Source organism: Chlorocebus sabaeus, chromosome 22 (assembly GCF_047675955.1).
Source record: "Chlorocebus sabaeus isolate Y175 chromosome 22, mChlSab1.0.hap1, whole genome shotgun sequence".
NCBI classification, from domain to species: domain Eukaryota; kingdom Metazoa; phylum Chordata; class Mammalia; order Primates; family Cercopithecidae; genus Chlorocebus; species Chlorocebus sabaeus.
Window position 1 is genome coordinate 40,876,814 of NC_132925.1, and position 21,898 is coordinate 40,898,711.

The following is a 21,898-nucleotide window of genomic DNA, read 5'->3' on the forward strand; positions in this document are numbered from 1 at the left end:
CTGAGCTCAGGAGCTCGAAACCAGCCTGGGCAACACGGTGAAATCCCGTCTCTACTAAAAGAAAAAATATATATATAAATTATCCAGGTGTGGCGGCATGCACCTAGAGTCCCAGCTACTTGGGAGGCTGAGGCAGGAGAATTGCTGGAACCCGGGAGGCAGAGGTTGCACTGAGCCGAGATCGCACCGCTGCACTCCAGCCTGGGTGACAGAGCAAGACTCCGTCTCCAAACAAAATAATAATAAATAAAATAAATTAATTAATTAAATTAAATTAAATGTAGAGAACGCTTTAACAGTTTAATTATTAGAGTGAATAACACCATTAAGCATGCATAATAATATTTTGAGAAGGTAGTTTTTAAATAAATATTTTATCACATTTAGAATATAAATTGCAAATGATAGCAGCATGTTTAATAGTTTTACTGTAATCCAGGTCAATCTCCAACTTAATGGATGTCTAAAAAAAATCACTTGGTTCACTAACTTTGTGAAACACTGTCTAATACAGAAAGCAAAATGAATTTGAATAACTGAGTTTATATTATTATGTATCTTAGTTTTCTATTGCTGAGTAATAAATTACCACAATTTAACAGCTTAAAACAATACCCATTTGTCATCTCGCTGTTTCTGTGTGTTAGGAATTTGATTATACCTTAGCTAGGTCCTTTGCTCGGGGTCTCACAAGACTGTAATCAAGGTGTTGGCTGGGGTTGCGGCTTCATGAGACTCAAGGTTCTCTTCCAAGCTTATGTAATTGTTGGCAGACTTCATTTTCTTGCACATTCAGAGCTCATGGTAGCTTGCTACTTCAAAGCTAGCAAGAGAGAGTGTCTCTTTACCTTCAGGGAGGGCCTCAGTCCCTCTTTTAAGGGGGCCATCTGATTAGGTTTGGCTTGTTAAGAATAAGCTCTTTGTTGATTAACTCGAAGTCAACTAATGAGGGACCTTAATGATGTCTGCAACATCATTTTACTGTTGTCATGTAACATAAATAATCATAGAAATGATATCCTGACCTCAGAAGCCAGGCTATAGCACCCAATACAATCCTTTGCCCATTTTTTAAAAAATCTATTTTAGCTTGACATATTTCAAGCTTACAAAAAACTGCAAAAAAAAGTACTATGAAATGTTTTATACCTCTCAACCAGATTCTCCAAATATTCCTTCCCTCTCCCCAGCTCTCTCTTACTCTTTCTCTCTTTCCTCCTCACATTTTTCTCTCACACACATGTACATGTATACATATAGCTTTTTTTCTTATCCATTTGAGAGTAAGTTGGAAACACATTACATACTCCTAAATACTTCAGTGTGTATTTCCTACAAACATTCGCTTACATAACCAGACTTTAGTCATCAAAACCAGTAGATTAACACTGACACAACTCTATTATCTAATCTGCGGATTTTATTCAGCTTTTGCAAATACACACACACACACACACATATGTGTGTGTGTATATATATGTATGTATATGTGTGTGTGTGTGTGTGTGTGTATATATATATTTATTTATTTATTAGACAGCGTCTCGCTGTGTTGCCCAGGCTGAAGTGCAGTGGTGCAATCTTGGCTCACTGCAAGCTCTGCCCACTGGGTTCCCGCCATTCACCTGCCTCAACCTCCCGACTAAAGTAGCTGGGACCACAGGTGCCCACCACCACGCCCGGCTATTTTTGTGTGTGTGTTTTTAGTAGAGACAGGGTTTCACCACGTTAGCTGGGATGGCCTCGATATCCTGACTTGGTGATCCGCCTGCCTCGACCTGCCAAAGTGCTGGGATTACAGGTGTGAACCACCGCGCCCGGCCGCAGATTAATATTCTTTACAACAAAAAATTCCAGGATTATTTTTGCATTTAGTCATTGTATGTTCTGAGTTTTAAAAAATCTGGAAAAGTTCCTGAGTCTTCATTTCATGACATAGAGGTTTTTGAGGAGTTCAGGCCAATTATTTTATATAATCTCCTTCAGTCTGGTTTTGACTAATGTTTCTCATTATTAGATTCAGGTGATGCACTTTTCACAGGACTCATATTTAAAACTTTACTCAAGGATCCTTTGTAGAATCATAGTTCTTTTATAGAGTTATTATCATCTGGTCTCCAATGGAAAAATATTCCCCCAAATATTCTTGAAAACAGTTCACAAACACAATTTAGGAGATTATATCTGACCCTTTCTTGACACAGAGCCACTCAGAAAAGATCACTTCTTAAATAGTTACAGATTCTTGGACTCCCAATATTGCTAACTGGTCAATTACAATGTTTCTTATCTCAAGGAGTGTCTAAAAATTTGTTGAGAGGAGTAAGCCCTCTAGGAATACCATCACCCTCTCATCTAGCAATCAAAGGGGAAAACTGAGATAAAGAATTGAGGAGTCTCCGCTAGGGAAGAATTATTTTCAATATTCCCATTTTAGACTTTCTGAGACCCAATATTTTCATCAATAAATAATGATTAAAATACTTCCTTCATGAGACTTTTCTGAGAATGACTCAAGAAAGCAACTATGTATTCTTTGGTATGTAGTATATATTCAAGGAATGTTTATTTTTTCCCTGTAGTCTCCCTCTAGCTACTGTACTATATGAAAGCGTGGCATTAAATGCTTACTAGATAAATGTAATTCACTTTGTCTACTTAGGTTTACTTTTGTGGTTTAACAAATATATTAGTAAAGCTTTAATAACATCTAAGAATTAAGTTTAAATTAGAAGATAACTGTGCTTCGATGTCTTATAGTAACTCTGCAGATGCTGTACAAGCTAAAAACTTCAAAAGTGTTTGAAAAACAGAAGGTCGGAGATGGAAAACAAACATGTGAAATTGTAGAGGAAGACCCTTTTGCCATTCAGATGATTTACTGGTGTCCAGAGAGCAGAATATTCTGTGTATCAGGAGTCTCTGCATATGTCATAATTTATAAATTCAGCAGACATGAAATTACAACAGAAATAGTGGTAAGTTATTTAAAATTTAACTTTCACTTTTACAGTTATTAAAAGAAAGCTATTATCGTAGATTTGACTACTACTTGGTATAGTTTCCGTGAAGTGTGCACTATGTGGTCAGTAATACAATTCGTAGGATTTTAAATTATTATTGTTACTTACTATAACATATTAATAAATGGTTTGGCTTAAAAGGCCAAAACAATTCTCTACCAAACCTTGGTATTTTTTTCAATATCAAAACAAGCTTAGTATTTTAAGTTAATCTTGTTACAAATTAAACATGTCACAATTTTCTCATTTTTCTCTTTGATTTTATGTGAGTCGCAGCTACCTGGCCAAAATAAGTCAACTCTACAACATGATGGTTTGAAATATGTATATATTGTGGAATATATACCTATATATTCTTCTATATATATTAATAAAATGTATAGGTTTTATACCTGTAGTTATTTATTTATTTTGCATAAAAATCAAATTAATGCAGGCTTTCTTTGTTCTATACTTTTATTAATTTTTAAGTTTATCTGATTTGTATTTTCTCATCAACTGTTTGCCATACATGACTATTTCTCAGCTACAATAAGGTTATTTTTAATGATTTTCTGTGTAGCAACATTTTTACGGGGTGGATCTAATTGCGGGGCAACCTTACCTAATCTTAATTTTTAAATCAGTGAATGCTCCACTTATTCAAAAGAATAATGATTTTGTGGGATAAATTAATTCTAAATGAAGCCACCTATAAACAATTGTCCTTCTCTACCTTGCCCCTTTTACCAGAATATAAAGATTATTTACTATAGGCCTGTGTGTAAGTGTTTTTACCTCAACAGCTAAAATTAATATCACCCTTTTATTATATAGTAGCTAAAAGCCAAAGCTTTGGAGTCAGATAAACCTACGTTTTAATTCTGGCTTTCCCATTAAATATCTGTGTGACTCTGAGCAAGTCATAAGTCAGCAGTAGAATGTAGCTATGATTCAGTTTCATCACGTGTACAATTCCCTGTGTAAATAAAATGGGAAAATAAAAATAAACTTGAAATACAGATACCAATTTCATAGGGTTCTTGTGAGGATTGTATAAAGACATTATAATAGTGTCCTTACTGTAGTGAGCACTCAATAATTGGTAACTGTATTGTCACCACCAGAGGTTTTTCTATAGTTTTAAAATAATTATGACAATAATTTTGGTAATATTCCCATAATGACATTTTTGTAAGTAATTGTTTTCAATCTCAAAAATGCTCACTTTTACATTGTAAGGCAAATATGTGTTATAAAATCAGCTCTAATTAAATCATTTAATGTATTTTATGCATTCATAAAGTATTTAGTTTTAAAACTTTTTTAGTTTAAAAAAGGTTTTTAGGTCACCTTTTTATTCCTATATAAATTATTATATGCTTTTTATCAAGTAATTCTGACCAACTAATTAAATTAAACAAAAGCCAAGGTAATGAAACAACCAACCAAAAATATGGAATTTCTTTTGGAAAATTTTTAGTGAATTAATGCAAAGTTAAAAATGCAATGAAAGTTTTTTATGCTAAATACTTTAAACAAGTAATTTTTTTATACACACACAAACATACACAATACGCACACACATACATGTTTGTGTGTGTATATGAAAAAAGTTTAATTTCTGTCATTGGAATAACCATAACCAACTTCTCATTTTATTTTATCACATATCAAATTGTAATTTATACTATATCATAAAATATATTTATTATATAAAAACTTTATCTTCACTGAGTTATTTTTCTTTTAATTCTGAAGTTTAAAAGTTTACATTTTTTGTGATTGCCATTGAATATTCCATATAATTAACTATTTGATTTAGTATGAGATACTGCTCAACCTTACTATAAGTAGTATTGAACTTATTAATTTGAAAAAAACTGTGTGAATGATTCCTAAAAAGTTATCAGGTATTTTAATGTGATTATTTATTATGACTTAGATTAAATTAAAATGATTATTATTGCGGCTTAGATTAAATTTAAACTTGATTTTTTTAAGTCATTAGAGGTACGACTTCAGTATGATGTTGAAGATATTATTACCCCTGAACCAGAAACAAGTCCTCCGTTTCCAGATCTCTCAGCCCAGCTTCCTTCTTCAGGGAGTCTTTCTGGGAGCACTAACACTGTTGCTAGTGAAGGAGTAACAAAGGACAGTATCCCATGCCTCAAGTAAGAGTTTCTACCAAATTTTAAAACAGTTTTATATATGAATCATATGTCTTTGAAATTGTGACAAATAAAATTAATTTTCTCTAATTATCAAGTTGTTGTCAAGTGATCTACAATTCTTCAGGGGTTAATCTGGTCTTTTTTTTGAACATCTGTGAAGAGGGCATAATATTTTCATCCTTCATTTACTTATTTATATATTTCCTTCCCAGAAGGACTCTAAAGAAAACATGGCTTTGATAGAATAGGAAGTTTGGCAGGGCAGAAACTTGGCCACTTGCTTGGTAGTTTCCAATTGAAAAAGTATATTTATGGGGTGTGATGGCTCACGCCTGTATTCCCAACACTTTGGGAGGTTGAGGTGGGAGGAATGCTTGATGCTAGGAGTTCGAGACGAGCCTGGGCAACACAGCAAGACCTTGTATCTACAAAAAGTTTAAAAATTAGCTGGGTGTGATGGTACATGCCTGTAGTCCCAGCTACTAGGGAGGCTGAGGCGGGAGAATCACTTTAGCCCAGGAGTTTAAGGTTGCAGTGAGCTGTGGTCCTGCCACCGTACTCCAGCCTGGGTGACAGTAAGACCCTGTCTCCAAAAAAATAATAATGATAATTTTTAAAAGTATGTTTATGTAATTTATTTAGCTTTCTTGGAACCAAAAAGAAAACCAAGTTTACTATCTACTACAAGAGTTCTATGTTAGAAAAAAGGATTTCTCTCATGATTGCTAGTATATTGCATAATCTTTCTTTTTTAAAACTGTTATTTATTAATAAACTAAACAAAGATTTACATCATGTTCAATAAAACCTAAAGTTAACAAGCCCATGGTAATATTTTATTGTTTTTATGATTTTTAGTAGTAGAGTATAAATTGCTACTTACTGCTTCTATACCATCAAACCAAATATTTCTAGTATTAGCCAGCTGAAGAATTAAGCCTAAGCAGGGAATTTCTTTGAGCTGCATATCTACATTTGCCACTCAAAAAACTTTAGACAGCTAGTTTTCCCATTTCTTACAAATATGCTTATGGAAAATTTAGAGATAAGATTTTAGGAGCAAAATTCATACAATTAGCAGATGCTATACATTTGTAATCATTGATTGTCCTCTCAAAACTTTTCTTTTGAAGTACATAAAAAGAAGGAAATATGAGCAAATATTACTGGGAGGAAAATCTACAAAGAGGAAACATCATCATAAAATTTTAGCTCATGGATATATTTTTTGAAAGTAGCATCAACAGTATTTGATAATTGGTTGGTTGGGAAGTATGAGAGAAGGATATTAGATTTAAAGAAAAATAAGAATTCAGATGCTAGATATATATACTGGAGGGTAGGTTAATGGTCATTTGTTTTATTGTTATGCTTTATAACTGATATATATGTAACATATATTACATTAGAAAAATAATTACATAATAAAAATAACTTAAAATAATATTCTCAAAATAAAAAATTGAAGTGTTAAAGGCCAGTTGAAGTTGTGGACCTAACTGACTGAAAAGCCACATAAAGAAATAACTAAGTAATCATAAAGGACTCAGTGCATTTTGAGAAAGCTAGAAGACACCGTCCATCTGCATGCAGCCTGCAATGCCTGGTGTTGTATATTTCTGTAGCATGATTCTATGTAAATTCTCAAGATAAGTTTGACCATGTTTATTTAAACTGTGTATAATAGGATTGTTTTTGCTCTTAAAGTGTTAAGACACGGCCAGTGCGAATGCCTCCAGGATATCAAGCAGAACTTGTTATTCAATTGGTGTGGGTAGATGGTGAACCTCCACAACAGATTACTAGTCTTGCTGTAAGCTCAGCATATGGAATGTAAGTAATTAAACTTTTTTCTGATATGTATTATTTAGCTAATATGTTTGATTTTTTAGATGTTCCCTGCTCAAGTCCTAAAAATGAAAAGAAGCCCTCACCTGGATTTTTATTAAATTAAATAATATATAAGAAAAATAATTTAAATTCACATTGTGGTTTTTTGTTCTTTCCTGAAGTCAAACCTGTGATAGTGTTCCCAATTTTGATGTTAGTAGGAGATTGTTAGGATTTTATTACACTTACACTTTATTGTTTGTTTTTATATTCTGTCTTTTTTTTCTCTTTATATTTCACTTTCTTTTGACTTATCCTTTCGAGTTCACTAACTCCCTCTTCAATTGTGTCTAATCTGATGGTATTATTTTTCAGTTCTAGACCTTACATCTGATTATTTTAAAACATCCTGTTCTCTTCCTAAATTACCACTCTTTTCTTTATTTATTTGAATGTACTGAATGTATAACTTTAAAATGTGTTACTTTAAATATGTGTTTGATATTTCCATATTTGGTATCCAGTCTATTACATTTCTTAGTTTTGGGTCACATTATATTATGTTCATGTATGCCAGTTTGTATGGTTTTTTTCTTAGTTGTTTCTGTTTTTTATAAATTGAGAAATGAATATTATAATTTGAAGTTCTAGATGATATTTTCCTCCAGAAAGTATCTGCATTTCCTCTGGCAGTCTAGGTTTAAAAACTACTGAAGGGTGAGAACAACATAATTCAAGCAGACATCAGGTCTTTGAAAGTTGGGTTTTATTCCCATTAAAGTCTAATTTAATTTCAGTTAATCCTTATTTCTAGGTTGTAGCCCTCCATAGAGGTTGTGTCAAACTATACTCCCAACAACAATGTTTAGAATGTCTACTTTCCTACATCCTTTCCTACAACAATGTATAATCAAACTTTCCATCCTGGTCAGTTTGTTAAGAGTAGTGTGTTATTATAATATCAGTACAATTTTCTTATATCTTAAGTGAAATTGAACATCTTTTCCTGTTTTGTGACATTCTGTTTCTATTCTTTGTCCATTTGTTTGTAAAGTTGTTGGCCTTCATAGAGATTTGTGAAAACTGTTTACATATTAGGGAAGTTAGCTTTCTCTATAGTGTAATTTGCAGTGATCTTCCATGCTTTTATTTGCTTTATGACTTTGTTTAAGATGGTTTCTATTTTAAAGAATTTTTTGCAATTCTATTTTTTGTTATCTTTTATGGCTCTGAATTTCTGTCTTATTTAAAAAGTCCTTCCTCACTTCAAGATAATAATACAAATGTAATAAAAACAAAAAATTGTTATGTTCTCTCTAATATGGTTTTTGTTTCTTTTAGATGTTTAAAGCTTTAATCTATCTGGAATTTTTTAAGTATAAGATATGAAATAAGTATTAAACTATATTTTTCCTGATGAGTAAGAATTGTGCCAATACCATTTCCTGAATAGTTCATCTTTCTGTGCTTATTTGGAATCAACTTTTATCAAATAATACATTACCTTATATATTTCACTTTTATATCTGTACTTCCTAAGCTGAGTCTTATAAGCTCCAAGAGAATGCCTTGAAACCATCAGTAAGGAGTCCATGGAAAAAAGTCTTAACTTTGAGTACCTGGAGTTTTCTTCGGGGGGTTGTGGAGGATATATGTGAACATAGTGCTTGCTTCTTGACTAGCATATTATTTGATGGGAAAGCTGGCAACAACAGTTGATGGATGATGGGAGAGGAGGAATGGACTGTGGGACAGCCTATTGTTTCATTATTTGATATGGTAAGAATATATGATTATTCTCTAGCCAAAGTAATTACCATGAAAGATAGTTGAGCTCAAGCCATCTTCTGAGTTCCCTTCACTAGAGATTGACCTGTAAAGACAAGGAGACTTCAGAATTCAGAGACTATAAAGATGTATCACCTGGTTCAGAAGCTGAAGGTTGTTAGAATAGGTCAGATAAAAAATACATTTCCCTCATAAGGGAACTGTGGAGGTGAAAGTTATTACAGAACTTCTGTATAACTTACACTTGTTTGAAAATAACAGCTTGGACATCTATCTCATAGAGAGCCTCCACTGCCAAAATCCTAGCTCATGTGGCTACTAGAGTAAATTCCACTAAGTTTTAAAGAAAGAAATTGTACAAGTATTACATTAAATGTTCCTGAGAATTATTAAAGATGAAATCATGTTCATCTCATTTTATGAGGCCAACAAAACTTGATGCAAAAACTTGAAAAGGGCATTACAAAAAGAGAAAGTTGTAAGTCTATATCATTTATGAACATAGTTTTAAAATCCCAACCAAAATATAGATAATCTAGCAATTAAAAAAGGTAACATATCATAACCAAGTTTGGTTTACACCAGGAATTCAAGGTTTTTAAACATTTTAAATGAATCAGTGTAATTCATCACATTAACGAATAAAGTAGAAAAACTATAGGATGGTCAGGAATGCAAAAAACAGAAACATCTGATAAAATTAAATATCCATTTATGACTTCAAAAGAAACTAATAGCTAAAATGGAAGGAATTTTTCTTAATCTGATACATTTTAGCAAATATGCTCTATGGTGAAATGTTAGAAGCTTTGTCTTTGAGGAAAAAACAAGAGAAGTGTCTTAGTCTATTTGGGCTGCTTAAAAAGATATCTTACAAATGGGTAATTTGTAACAACCAGGATTTATTGCTCACAGTTCTGGAGACTGGAAAGTCCAAAATCAAGGTCTCAGGAGATTGAGTGTCTAGCTCTCTGCTTTGCTCTGTGCTTCAAAGATAGCACCTTCTAGCTTTGTTTGCACTTGGTAGAAGGAGTGAACAAATTCCCTCAGACTTCTTTTATGAGAAAATGAATTCCATTAAGAATGGTGGAGACCTCCCAAAGACCTAATTACCTTCCCAAGGCCCCAACTCTTAATACCATCACCTTGGGGATTAGATGGTCTGAATTTGGGGAAACACAAAAATTCAGACCATAACATTGTGAACCTGCTTCCCAAAATTTGTGTCTTTCTCATATTTAAAATACATTCATTTGATTCTAATAGCTCCAAAAAGTCTTAAAACATTTTAGCATTAACTCAAAAGTTTCATGTTCAAAGTCTCATCAAAATATCATCTGGGCTGGATGTAGTGGCTCACACCTGTAATCTCAGCACTTTGGGAGGCCAGGGCAGGTGGATCACCTGAGGTCAGGAGTTCAAGACCAGCCTGGCCAACATGGTGAAACTCCATCTCTACTAAAATTGTAAAAATTAGCTGTGCTTGGTGGCACGTGCCTGTAATCCCTGCTACTAGAGATATTGAGAATCGCTTGAATCCAGGAGGGAGAGGTTGCAGTGAGTTGAGATTGCGCCATAGCACTCCAGCCTAGGTGACAAAGCGAAACTCCATCTCAAAAAAAAAAAAAAAAAAAAAAAAAAAAAACAAAGTCGCCTGATTCATATATGGGTGAGACTCAAGGTATGATTCATTCTGAGGCAGATTCTTCTCCAACTGTGAGTTTATGAAATCAAACAAGTTATATGTTTCCAGAATACAATGGTGGGATCAGCACAAGGTAAATATACCCATTCTGAAAGGAAGAATTAGGAAACAAAAAAGGGGTAATAGCTCCAAAGTAAGTCCCATAAAACTCCCATCTCCCTGAGACAGAGCACCTGGGGGAAGGGGCGGCTGTGGGCGCAGTTTCAGCAGAGTTAAACGTTCCTGCCTGCTGACTCTGAAGAGAGAAGTGGATCTCCCAGCACAGCGCTTGAGCTCCACTAAGGGACAGACTGCCTCCTCAAGTGAATCCTTGACCCGCGTACCTCTTGACTGGGAGACACTAGCCCGCATGGGTTGACAGACACCTTGTACAGGAGAGCTCCAACTGGCATCTGGCAGCTGTCCCTCTGGGACAAAGCTTCCAAGGAAGGAACGGGCAGCAATCTTTGCTGTTCTGCAGCCTCCGCTAGTGATACCCAGGCAACAGGGTCTGGAGTGGACCCCCCCAGCAAACTCCAGCAGACCTGCAGCCGAGGGACCTGACTGTTAAAAGGAAAACTAACAAACAGAAAGGAATAACATCAACATCAACGAAAAGGACATTCACACAAAAACCCCATCTGAAGGTCACCAACATCAAAGACCGGTGGTAGATAAATCCACAAACATGAGGAAAAACCAGCACAAAACTATGAAAATTCCAAAAACCAGAAAGCCTCTTCTCCTCCAAATGATCACAACTCCTCACCAGCAGTGGAACAAAACTGAGTGGAGAATGAGTTTGGCAAATTGACAGAAGTAGGCTTCACAAGGCAGGTAATAACAAACTCCTTTGAGCTAAAATAAAGGAATATGTTGTAACCCAATGCAAAGAAGCTAAGAACCTTGAAAAAAGGTTAAAGGAACACTAACTAGAATAACCAGTATAGAGAAGAAGATAAATAACTTGATGGAGCTGAAAAACACAGTACGTGAAGCATACACAAGTATAAATAGCCAAATCAATCAAGCAGAAGAAAGGATATCAGAGATTGAAGATCAACTTAATGAAATAAAGTGTGAAGACAGGATTAGAGCAAAAAGAATGAAAAGGAATGAACAATGCCTCCAAGTAATATGGGACTATGTGAAAAGACCAAACCTATGTTTGATTGGTGTACCTGAAAGTGATGGGGAGAAGGGAAGCAAGATGGAAAACCCTCTTCAGGATATTATCCAGGAGAACTTCCTCAACCTAGCAAGACAGGCAACATTCAAATTCAGGAAATAGAGAGAATATCACAAAGATACTCCTCAAGAAAGCAACCACAAGACACACAATCAACAGATTCATCAAGGTTGAGATGATGGAAAACATGTTAAGAGCAGCCAGAGAGAAACGTTGGGTTACTCACAAAGGAAAGCCCATCAGACTAACAGAGGATCTCTTGGCAGAAACCTTACAAGCCAGAAGAGAGTAGGGGCCAATATTCAACGCTCTTAAAGAAAAGAATTTTGAACTCAGAATTTCATATCCAGCCAAACTAAGCTTCATAAGCAAATGAGAAATAAAATCCTTTACAGACAAGCAAATACTGAGATATTTTGTCCCCACCAGGCCTGCTTTACAAGAGCTCCTGAAGAAAGCTGAGGCAGATTCTCCTCCAACTGTGAGCTTAAGAAATCAAGCAAGTTATATGTTTCCAAAATACAATGGTGAGATCAGCACGAAGTAAACATACCCATTCTAAAGGAAGAATTAGGGGAAAAAAAGGGGGTAATAACTCCAAAGTAAGTCCCATAAATCTCCCATGGAGTTTTGGAAAGAAAAAACTGGTACTAGCCACTGCAAAAACATACCAAATTGTAAAGACCATTGACAGTAAGAAGAAACTGCATCAACTAATGGGCAGAATAACCAACTAGCATCATAATGACAGGATCAAATTTACACATAACAATATTAACCTTAAATGTAAATGGGCTAAATGCCCCAACTGAAAGACACAGACTGGCAAACTGGATAAAGAGTCGAGACCCATTGGTGTGCTATATTCAGGAGACCCATCATATGTGCAAAGACACACATAGGCTCAAAATAAAGGAATGGAGGAATGTTTACCAAGAAAATGGAAAGCAAAAAAAAAAAAAAAGAAGAAGAAGAAAAAAAAGGATTGCAATCCTAGTCTCTGATAAAACAGACTTTAAACAACCAAAGATCAAAAAAGACAAACAGAAAAAGACAAACAAGGGCATTACATAATAGTAAAGGGATTAATGCGACAAGAAGAGCTAACTATCTTAATATATATATGCACCCAATGCAGAAGCACCCAGATTCATAAAGCAAGTTCTTAGAGACAGACAAAGAAACTTAGACTCCCACACAATAATAGTAGGAGACTTTAACAACCCACTGTCAATATCAGACAAATCAACGAGACAGAAAATTAACAAGGATATTCTGGACTTGAACTCAGCTCTGGAACAAGTGGACCTAACAGACATCTACAGAACTCTCCACCCCAAATCAACAGAATATACATTCTTCTCAGCACCACAATGCACTTATTCTAAAATTGACCACATAACTGGAAATAAAACACTCCTCAGCAAATGCAAAAGAATGGAAATCATAATAAACAGTCTCTCAGACCACAGTGCAATCAAATTAGAACTCAGGTTTGAGAAACTCACTCAAAACCACACAACTGCATGGAAACTGCACAACCTTTTCCTGCATGACTACTGGGTAAGTAATGAAATTAACGCAAAAATAAATAAGTTATTTGAAACCAATGAGAACAAAGACACAATGTACCAAAATCTCTGGGACACAGCTAAAGCAGTATTTAGAGGGACATTTACAGCACGAAATGCCTACAGGAGAAAGCGGGAAAGATCTAAAATTGACACCCTAACATCACAATAAAATGAACTAGAGAAGCAGGAGCAAAAATATTCAAAATCTAGCAGAAGAAAAGAAATAACTAAAATCAGAGCAACACTGAAGGAGATAGAGACATGAAAAACCCTTCGAATAATCAGCGAATCCAGGAGCTGGTTTTTTTAAAAGATTAACAAAATAGACAGACCGCTAGCCAGACTAATAAAGAAGAAAAAGAGAAGAATCAAACAGACACGATAAAAAATGATAAAGGGGATATCACCACTAATCCCACTGAAATACAAACTACTATCAGATAATACTATAAATATACCTCTATGCAAATAAACTAGAAAGTCTAGAAGAAATGGATAAATTCCTGGACTCATATACCCTCGAAAGACTAAACCAGGAAAAAGTCGAATCCCTGAACAGACCAATAACAAGTTTTAAAATTGAGACAGTAATTAATAGCCTACCAACCAAAAAATGTCCAGGAGCAGATGGATTCACAGCCGAATTCTACCAGAGGTACAAAGAGGAGCTGGTACCATTTCTTCTGAAACTATTCCAAACAACAAAAAAGAGAGACTCCTCCCTAACTCATTGTATGTGGCCAGCATCACCCTGATACCAAAACCTGGTGAGACACAACAAAAAAAGAAAATTTCAGGCCAATATCCCTGATGAACATCGATGCAAAAATCCTCAGTAAAATACTGGCAAACCAAATCCAGCAGCACATCAAAAAGCTTATTCACCACAATCAAGTCAGCTTCATACCTGTAATGCAAGGTTGCTTCAACATACACAAATCAATAAGCGTAATCCATCACATAAACAGAACCAACGACAACAACCACATGATTATCTCAATAGATGTAGAAAAGACCTTTGATAAAATTCAACACCCTCTCATGCTAAAACACTCTCAATAAACTAGGTAGTGATGGAACGTATCTCAAAATAATAAGAGCTATTTATGACAAACTCACAGCCAATATTATACTCAATAGGCAAAAGCTGGAAGCATTCCCTTTGAAAACTGGCACAAAATAAGGATGTGGTCTCTCACCACTCCTGTTCAACATAATACTGGAAGTTCTGTCCAGGGCTATCAGGCAAGAAAAAGAAATAAAGGTATTCAAGTAAGAAGGGAGGAAGTCAGATTGTCTCTATTTGCAGATTACGTGATTGTATATTTGGAAAACCCCATCATCTCAGCCCCAAATCTCCTTAAGCTGATAAGCAACTTCAACAAAGGGGCAGGATACAAAATCAATGTGAAAAAATCACTAGCATTCCTATACAACAATAACAGACAAACAGAGTGAACTCTCATTCAGTTGCGGCAAAGAGAATAAAATACCTAGGAGTACCACTTACAAGGGATGTGAAGGACCTCTTCAAGGAGAATTACAAATCACTGCTCAAGGAAATAAGAGAGGACACAAACAAATGGAAAAACAGTCCATGCTCATAGATTCAATGCTATCCCCATCAAGCTAACATTGACTTTCTTCACAGAATTAGAAAAAACTACTTTAAATTTCATATGGAACCAAAAGAGAGCCCGTATAGTTAAGACAATTCTAAGCAAAAAGAAAAAAGCTGAAGGCATCATTCTACCTGACTTCAAACTATACTACAAGGCTACATTAACCAAAACAGCATGATACTGGTACTAAAACAGATATATCAACCAATGGAACAGAATGGAGTCCTCAGAAATAACACCACACATCTACAACCATCTGATCTTTGACAAACCTGACAAAAACAAGCAATGGTAAAAGGATTCCCTATTTAATAAATGGTGTTGGGAAATCTGGCTAGCCATATGCAGAAAACTGAAATTGGACCCCTTCCTTAGACCTTATACAAAAATTAAAGCAAGATGGATTAAAGACTTAAACATAAGACCTGAAACTATAAAAACCCTGGAAGAAAACCTAGGCAATACCATTCAGGACATAGGCATGGGTAAAGACTTCATGACTAAAACACCAAAAGCAATGGTAACAAAAGCCAAAATTGACAAATGGGATCTAATTAAACTAAAGCTTCTGCACAGCAAGAAAACTACCATCAGAGTGAACAGGCAACCTACATAATGGGCGAAAATTTTTGCAATCTATCCATCTGTCAAAGGTCTAATATCTAGAATCTACAAGGAACTTAAACAAATTTACAAGAAAAAAACAACCCCATCAAAAAGTAGGCAAAGGATATGAACCGACACTTCTCAAAAGAAGACATTTATGCAGCCAACAAATATATGAAAAAAAGCTCATCATCACTGGTCATTAAAGAAGTCCAAATTAAAATCACAATGAGATATTATCTTTGTGATTTTAGAATCACAAATTGTGATTATTAAAAAGTCAGGAAACAATAGATGCTGGAGAGGATGTGGAGAAATAGGAATGCTTTTACACTGTTGGTGGCAGTATAAATTAGTTCAACCATTGTGTAAGACAGTGTGGTGATTCCTCGAGGATCTCAAACCAGAAATATTATTTGACCCAGCAATCCCATTACTGGATATATACCCAAAGGATTATAAATCATTCTTCTATAAAGACACATGCACACATATGTTTATTGCAGCACTGTTCACAATAGCAAAGACTTGGAACCAACCGAAATACCCACCAATGATAGACTGGATAAAGAAAATATGGCACATATACGCATGGAATACTATGCAGCCATGAAAAGGTATGAGTTCATGTCCTTTGCAGGGACATGGATGAAGCTGGAAACCATTCTCAGCAAACTAACACAGGAACAGAAAACCAAACACCACATGTTCCCACTCATAAGCGGGAGTTGAACAATGAGAACACATGGACACAGGGAGGGGAACATCACACACTGGGCCTGTCGGGGGTGGGGTGCTAGTGGAGAGATAGCATTAGGAGAAGTACCTAATGTAGATAATGGGTTGATGGGTGCAGCAAACCCCCATGGCACATGTATATCTATTTAACAAACCTGCACGTTCTGTACATGTATCCCAGAACTTAAAGAATAATTTAAAAAAAGAATAACTGAAAGATATATATTAGTGATTACCATATTATTTACTTGAATACACATTAAACCAATAATAGATTGATTTCATCTAATGAATGCAAACAAAGCATTTATATATAATAAAAAGGGAAAAGCAGAGAGAGAAAAACCACAGCCACTTTCTAAACAATGAATTTTCTATTTTTTTTTCATTGTGAGATGCTAATGAGTTAGCAACCAGCCAAAAGACCAGTCAGGGTATTTGCTTTTGGGCAGCTGTATGAATCGTCAACTAAACTTATTTATTTCTAGGTTTTCCAAAAGGCTTTAGCTGTTCAGTTTGTCACACATATATGGAAGACATTTTCTGTATTATTTATGTCATTATCATTTAGTAGTATGTCCGTCTGAATTACACCAGGTCTTTATCATTCTTCTTGTTATAATTTCTCAATTTCACCCTTTTGGTCAAACTCAGCCCCCGAACTGACTGACCATGAGGGCCTAGTCTCTTTATAGAACACAGTATTAGTTGTATGGCAATGCGTATGTAGCAGCATTTAAGTATCTGGACGTTAGACATTAAGGGAGGAAAAAAGCATAAGACAATCATGATTATTATAAGAAATATTTGGAAACCACTTGATGTTCAAAATCCTGGTTGGCCTAACTCTAACCAGGAAAATAATTTTCAAAGATTAATGTCGTCAGCTTTAGTTAACTCAGTAACCTTACTATTCCATTCACTATTGTTTACTCTTTTGAAGAACATATCAAGGGGCAAATGTTAAGTCAGAAACTGTGAAGGGTCTAAGTTGTTTCCCTCTTGGAAAATAGTAAATTTGTCTGTGACAGTATTATATATATATAGACAGAAAATAATCCTCTTGGTCAGAACACAGACAGTTTATTAGTGACAGCAAACACAGCAGCTTAGTGCAAGATCTTGCATCAGTTCCCTGAGCCCACAGGGGAACATGGTGAATGGCAGATGGTACTTGCATGTGCACCTGGGTGCATAATAAAAGAGGAACTCCAAGTTTTAAAGACTCACATCTTATGTAGGTCTGCTGGTGAACTGCCCATTTATCTTTACTCTGGAACATAAGCAAATATTCTCTGGGGAAGAGGAAAGGTTTTTTTTTTTTTTTTTTTTTTTTTTTTTTTTTTTTTTTTTTTTTTTAATCTCTACTACCCTGAAATGTCTCAAAGTAGGGAGATGCCCCTAAGCTTTACTATACTGGGATGTCTCTTTATACAGACATACTTAACTGTAAATGCCTTCACTAAAAGGACTGTGCAGTACAGTGAAGGGCTAATGGAGAATGGTCTACCAATTGCAGTGTGACCTGTTGTACATTCTTATTTAGGATTAATTGAGCCAGTTTGTTTATATAAGCCTGTGAGATCCTTAGAGCTTAAGTTGTATTACTTGCCATTTGAGTCTATGTTTTAGAGGTAAATTGCATATCTCACATTTCAGTTTAAGAATTTTTTACTGGAATAGAATTCTTATAAGAACCTCTGAAATCCAGTCTTGTTCCCCTTTGGATATGTTGTGATATTGGACTTTTGATAAAATATGAGTGACTGAGGGTTTTGCTCTGAACTTGGAAAAATAATATAACAAATTTAAGAACTGAAAATTGGTCTTACTCTTTCAGTGTATGTTTCCTAAGAAGAACTTTTTTTTACATCATAAGCATAGTGTATTTATTAAAATAAAGAAATTCAACATTGATTCAGGACTATTTTCTACTTCACATACCATATTAAGTTTCTAGATATGTCCCAGTAATGTCATTTATATTGTCTATTCCCAGAAGAGAATCAAATCCAGGATCTTGCATTGCTTTTAGTTTTCATTTTTTCTTAATCTCCTTTAATCAGGGGCAGTTCTTCCACATTTTTTTTAGATGGAGTCTTGCTCTGTTGCCCAGGCTGGAGTGCAGTGGCATGATCTCAGCTAACTGCAGATTTCACCTCCTGGGTTCAAGCAATTCTCCTGCCTCAGCCTCCTGAGTAGCTAGGATTACCAGGATGCACCACCACACCCAGCTAATTTTTGTATTTTTAGCAGAGATGGTGTTTTGCCACGTTGACCAGGCTGACCTTGAACTCCTGACCTCATGTGATCCGCCCACCTAGGCCTCCCAGAGTGCTGAGATTACAGGCATGAGCTACTGTGCCTGGCCCAGCATTTAGTTTTTAACCTTCATATTTTTAGAGTACAGCCAATTATACTGTTAACTGTACATCAGCTGAGTTTGTCTGATATTTCCTCATGATGAGAGTAAATTAAGCATTTTAGCAGGAATACCACAGAAACAAGGTAATGTCTTCTAAGTTTATCTTATCAGAAGGTACATGATCATAGATTGTCCTAATTTTAGTGGTACTAATTTTGATTTCTTGTTAAGGTCATATCTACCAGGTTTCTCCACTATAAAGTTGCTGTTTCCCTTCATAGATAATAGTTTATGGGGATATACTTGAAAGTTTGTAAACTTCTTACTCATCAAACTTTCACCCATTACTTTTAGCATCCATTGGTTATTCTCTGTTATCCCTTCTATATTTCTAAGTTAGATTATACTATTAAAAGAGCATGACTCCCTATCCTAGATAAACATTTGTTTACTTGTTTACTATATAAGTATGAAATCATGGATTTGCATTTTATTCACTGAGTTAAGATCTGTTACTATCATTTGTGCCGGTGATGCTCTAATTCTTCCAGATTTGACCATATGGAGCCCCATCAAAATAGCTTCTATGTCCTTTTGATATGTTCCCATCGTTTTTCAGCAGTTTGCTATTTTCCAGTACAATGTGATGTTCCATGTGTATCTTGTATATTCTTTAGTCTACCCCTGGAATCAGCTATCTTAGTCTTCTTTTATTGGAGAATGTTATTTAGAAAACAGTATCTGTGCACAATAGATGCTCATTTCTACTGTTGTCATTGCTTCTAGCCCCTATCAGTATACAGAGCTAAGAAAAAACATAAACATTGAACACTTTTTGATATATATGAGATACAATTTTGAAGGATGTATAGAGGTTATAATTTTGAAGTAGCTTATCAATTTATTCTTTTATATTTCTTGCCTTTGGATTCTTCTGAGAAATCTTTTTATCATGAATGGCTTGTGAATTCAGTCAAATCCTTTTACTGCATCAATTAAAACTGTGTAAGTCCATTCTCACACTACTACAAAGAAATATCTGAGATTGAGTAATTTATAAAGAAAAGAGGTTTAATTTACTCACAGTTCTGCAGGCTGTGCCGGAAGCATAGCTGAGAGGCCTCAGAAAACTTACAATCATGGTGGAAGGTGAAGGGGAAACAAGCACATCTTACTATGGTGGAGCAGGAGATATTTGTGCATTTTAAAATTTTCTTCCTGTTATTGATTTCTAGTTTTATACTATTGTGATCAGGAAGGGTACTTGATATGATTTCAATCAACTAAGACTTGGTCTAACATGTTATCTGTTCTGAAGAATGCCTCACATGTGCTGGAGAAGAATGTGTATTCTTCTGCTGTTGAATGGAATGTTCTGTATGTGTCCGTTAGATCCACCTGCACTAACATATAGTTCAGGTCCAATTTTCTTTATTGATTTTTTTGTCTAGATAATGTATCTATTGTTGAAAGTGAGAGTGTTGAAATGCCCTACTTTTATTGAATTGCTGTTTGTGTCTCCCTTCAGTTCTGTTAATATTTGCTTTACATATTTAGGTGTTCTCATATTGAGCACATATGTATTCATAGTTGTTATATCTTCTTGATGAATTGACTTCTTTATCGTTATATAATGATCCTCTTTGTCTCTTATGACAGTTTTTAACTTAAAGTCTATTCTTTTCTGATATAATTAAGCTACCTCTGTTCTATTTCAGCTTCGATTTTTATAGCAATTCATTTTCATCCCTTCACTTTCAGCCTATGTGTAAGGCTATGGTTAGTCTCTTGTAGGCAGCATATAGTTGGATCTTAATTTTTAATCCATTCAGCCACTCTTCCTTCAAGAAGTTCCTCCTCTTCAAGGAGAACTACAAACCACTGCTCAGTGAAATAAAAGAGGACACAAACAAATGGAAGAACATACCATGCTCATGGATAGGAAGAATCAATATCGTGAAAATGGCCATACTGCCCAAGGTAATTTATAGATTCAATGCCATCCCCATCAAGCTACCAATGAGCTTCTACACAGAATTGGAAAAAACTGCTTTAAAGTTCATATGGAACCAAAAAAGAGCCCGCATCTCCAAGACAATCCTAAGTCAAAAGAACAAAGCTGGAGGCATCACGCTACCTGACTTCAAACTATACTACAAGGCTACAGTAACCAAAACAGCATGGTACTGGTACCAAAACAGAGATATAGACCAATGGAACAGAACAGAGTCCTCAGAAATAATACCACACATCTACAGCCATCTGATCTTTGACAAACCTGAGAGAAACAAGAAATGGGGAAAGGATTCCCTATTTAATAAATGGTGCTGGGAAAATTGGCTAGCCATAAGTAGAAAGCTGAAACTGGATCCTTTCCTTACTCCTAATACGAAAATTAATTCAAGATGGATTAGAGACTTAAATGTTAGACCTAATACCATAAAAATCCTAGAGGAAAACCTAGGTAGTACCATTCAGGACATAGGCATGGGCAAAGACTTCATGTCTAAAACACCAAAAGCAACGGCAGCAAAAGCCAAAATTGACAAATGGGATCTCATTAAACTAAAGAGCTTCTGCACAGCAAAAGAAACTACCATCAGAGTGAACAGGCAACCTACAGAATGGGAGAAAATTTTTGCAATCTACTCATCTGACAAAGGGCTAATATCCAGAACCTACAAAGAACTCAAACAAATTTACAAGAAAAAAACAAACAACCCCATCAAAAAGTGGGCAAAGGATATGAACAGACATTTCTCAAAAGAAGACATTCATACAGCCAACAGACACATGAAAAAATGCTCATCATCACTGGCCATCAGAGAAATGCAAATCAAAACCACAATGAGATACCATCTCACACCAGTTAGAATGGCGATCATTCAAAAGTCAGGAAACAACAGGTGCTGGAGAGGATGTGGAGAAATAGGAACACTTTTACACTGTAGGTGGGATTGTAAACTAGTTCAACCATTATGGAAAACAGTATGGCGATTCCTCAAGGATCTAGAACTAGATGTACCATATGACCCAGCCATCCCATTACTAGGTATATACCCAAAGGATTATAAATTATGCTGCTATAAAGACACATGCACACGTATGTTTATTGCAGCACTATTCACAATAGCAAAGACTTGGAATCAACCCAAATGTCCATCAGTGACAGATTGGATTAAGAAAATGTGGCACATATACACCATGGAATACTATGCAGCCATAAAAAAGGATGAGTTTGTGTCCTTTGTAGGGACATGGGTGCAGCTGGAAACCATCATTCTCAGCAAACTATCACAAGAACAGAAAACCAAACACCGCAT

General features: G+C 35.3%; 1 protein-coding gene across 6 annotated transcripts in view; it reads left to right on the forward strand.

Annotated features, from left to right (window-relative positions):
- Positions 1 to 21,898, forward strand: part of STXBP5L (syntaxin binding protein 5L) — a 494,315-nt gene that overhangs the window by 326,768 nt on the left and 145,649 nt on the right. For all 6 annotated transcript variants that reach the window (XM_038003392.2, XM_007985660.3, XM_007985662.3 and 3 more), the window contains 3 exons: positions 2,761 to 2,978; positions 5,007 to 5,179; positions 6,887 to 7,012. In XM_038003392.2, coding sequence (XP_037859320.1) covers positions 2,761 to 2,978; positions 5,007 to 5,179; positions 6,887 to 7,012 — 517 coding nt within the window. The remainder of the gene's footprint in view (positions 1 to 2,760; positions 2,979 to 5,006; positions 5,180 to 6,886; positions 7,013 to 21,898) is intronic.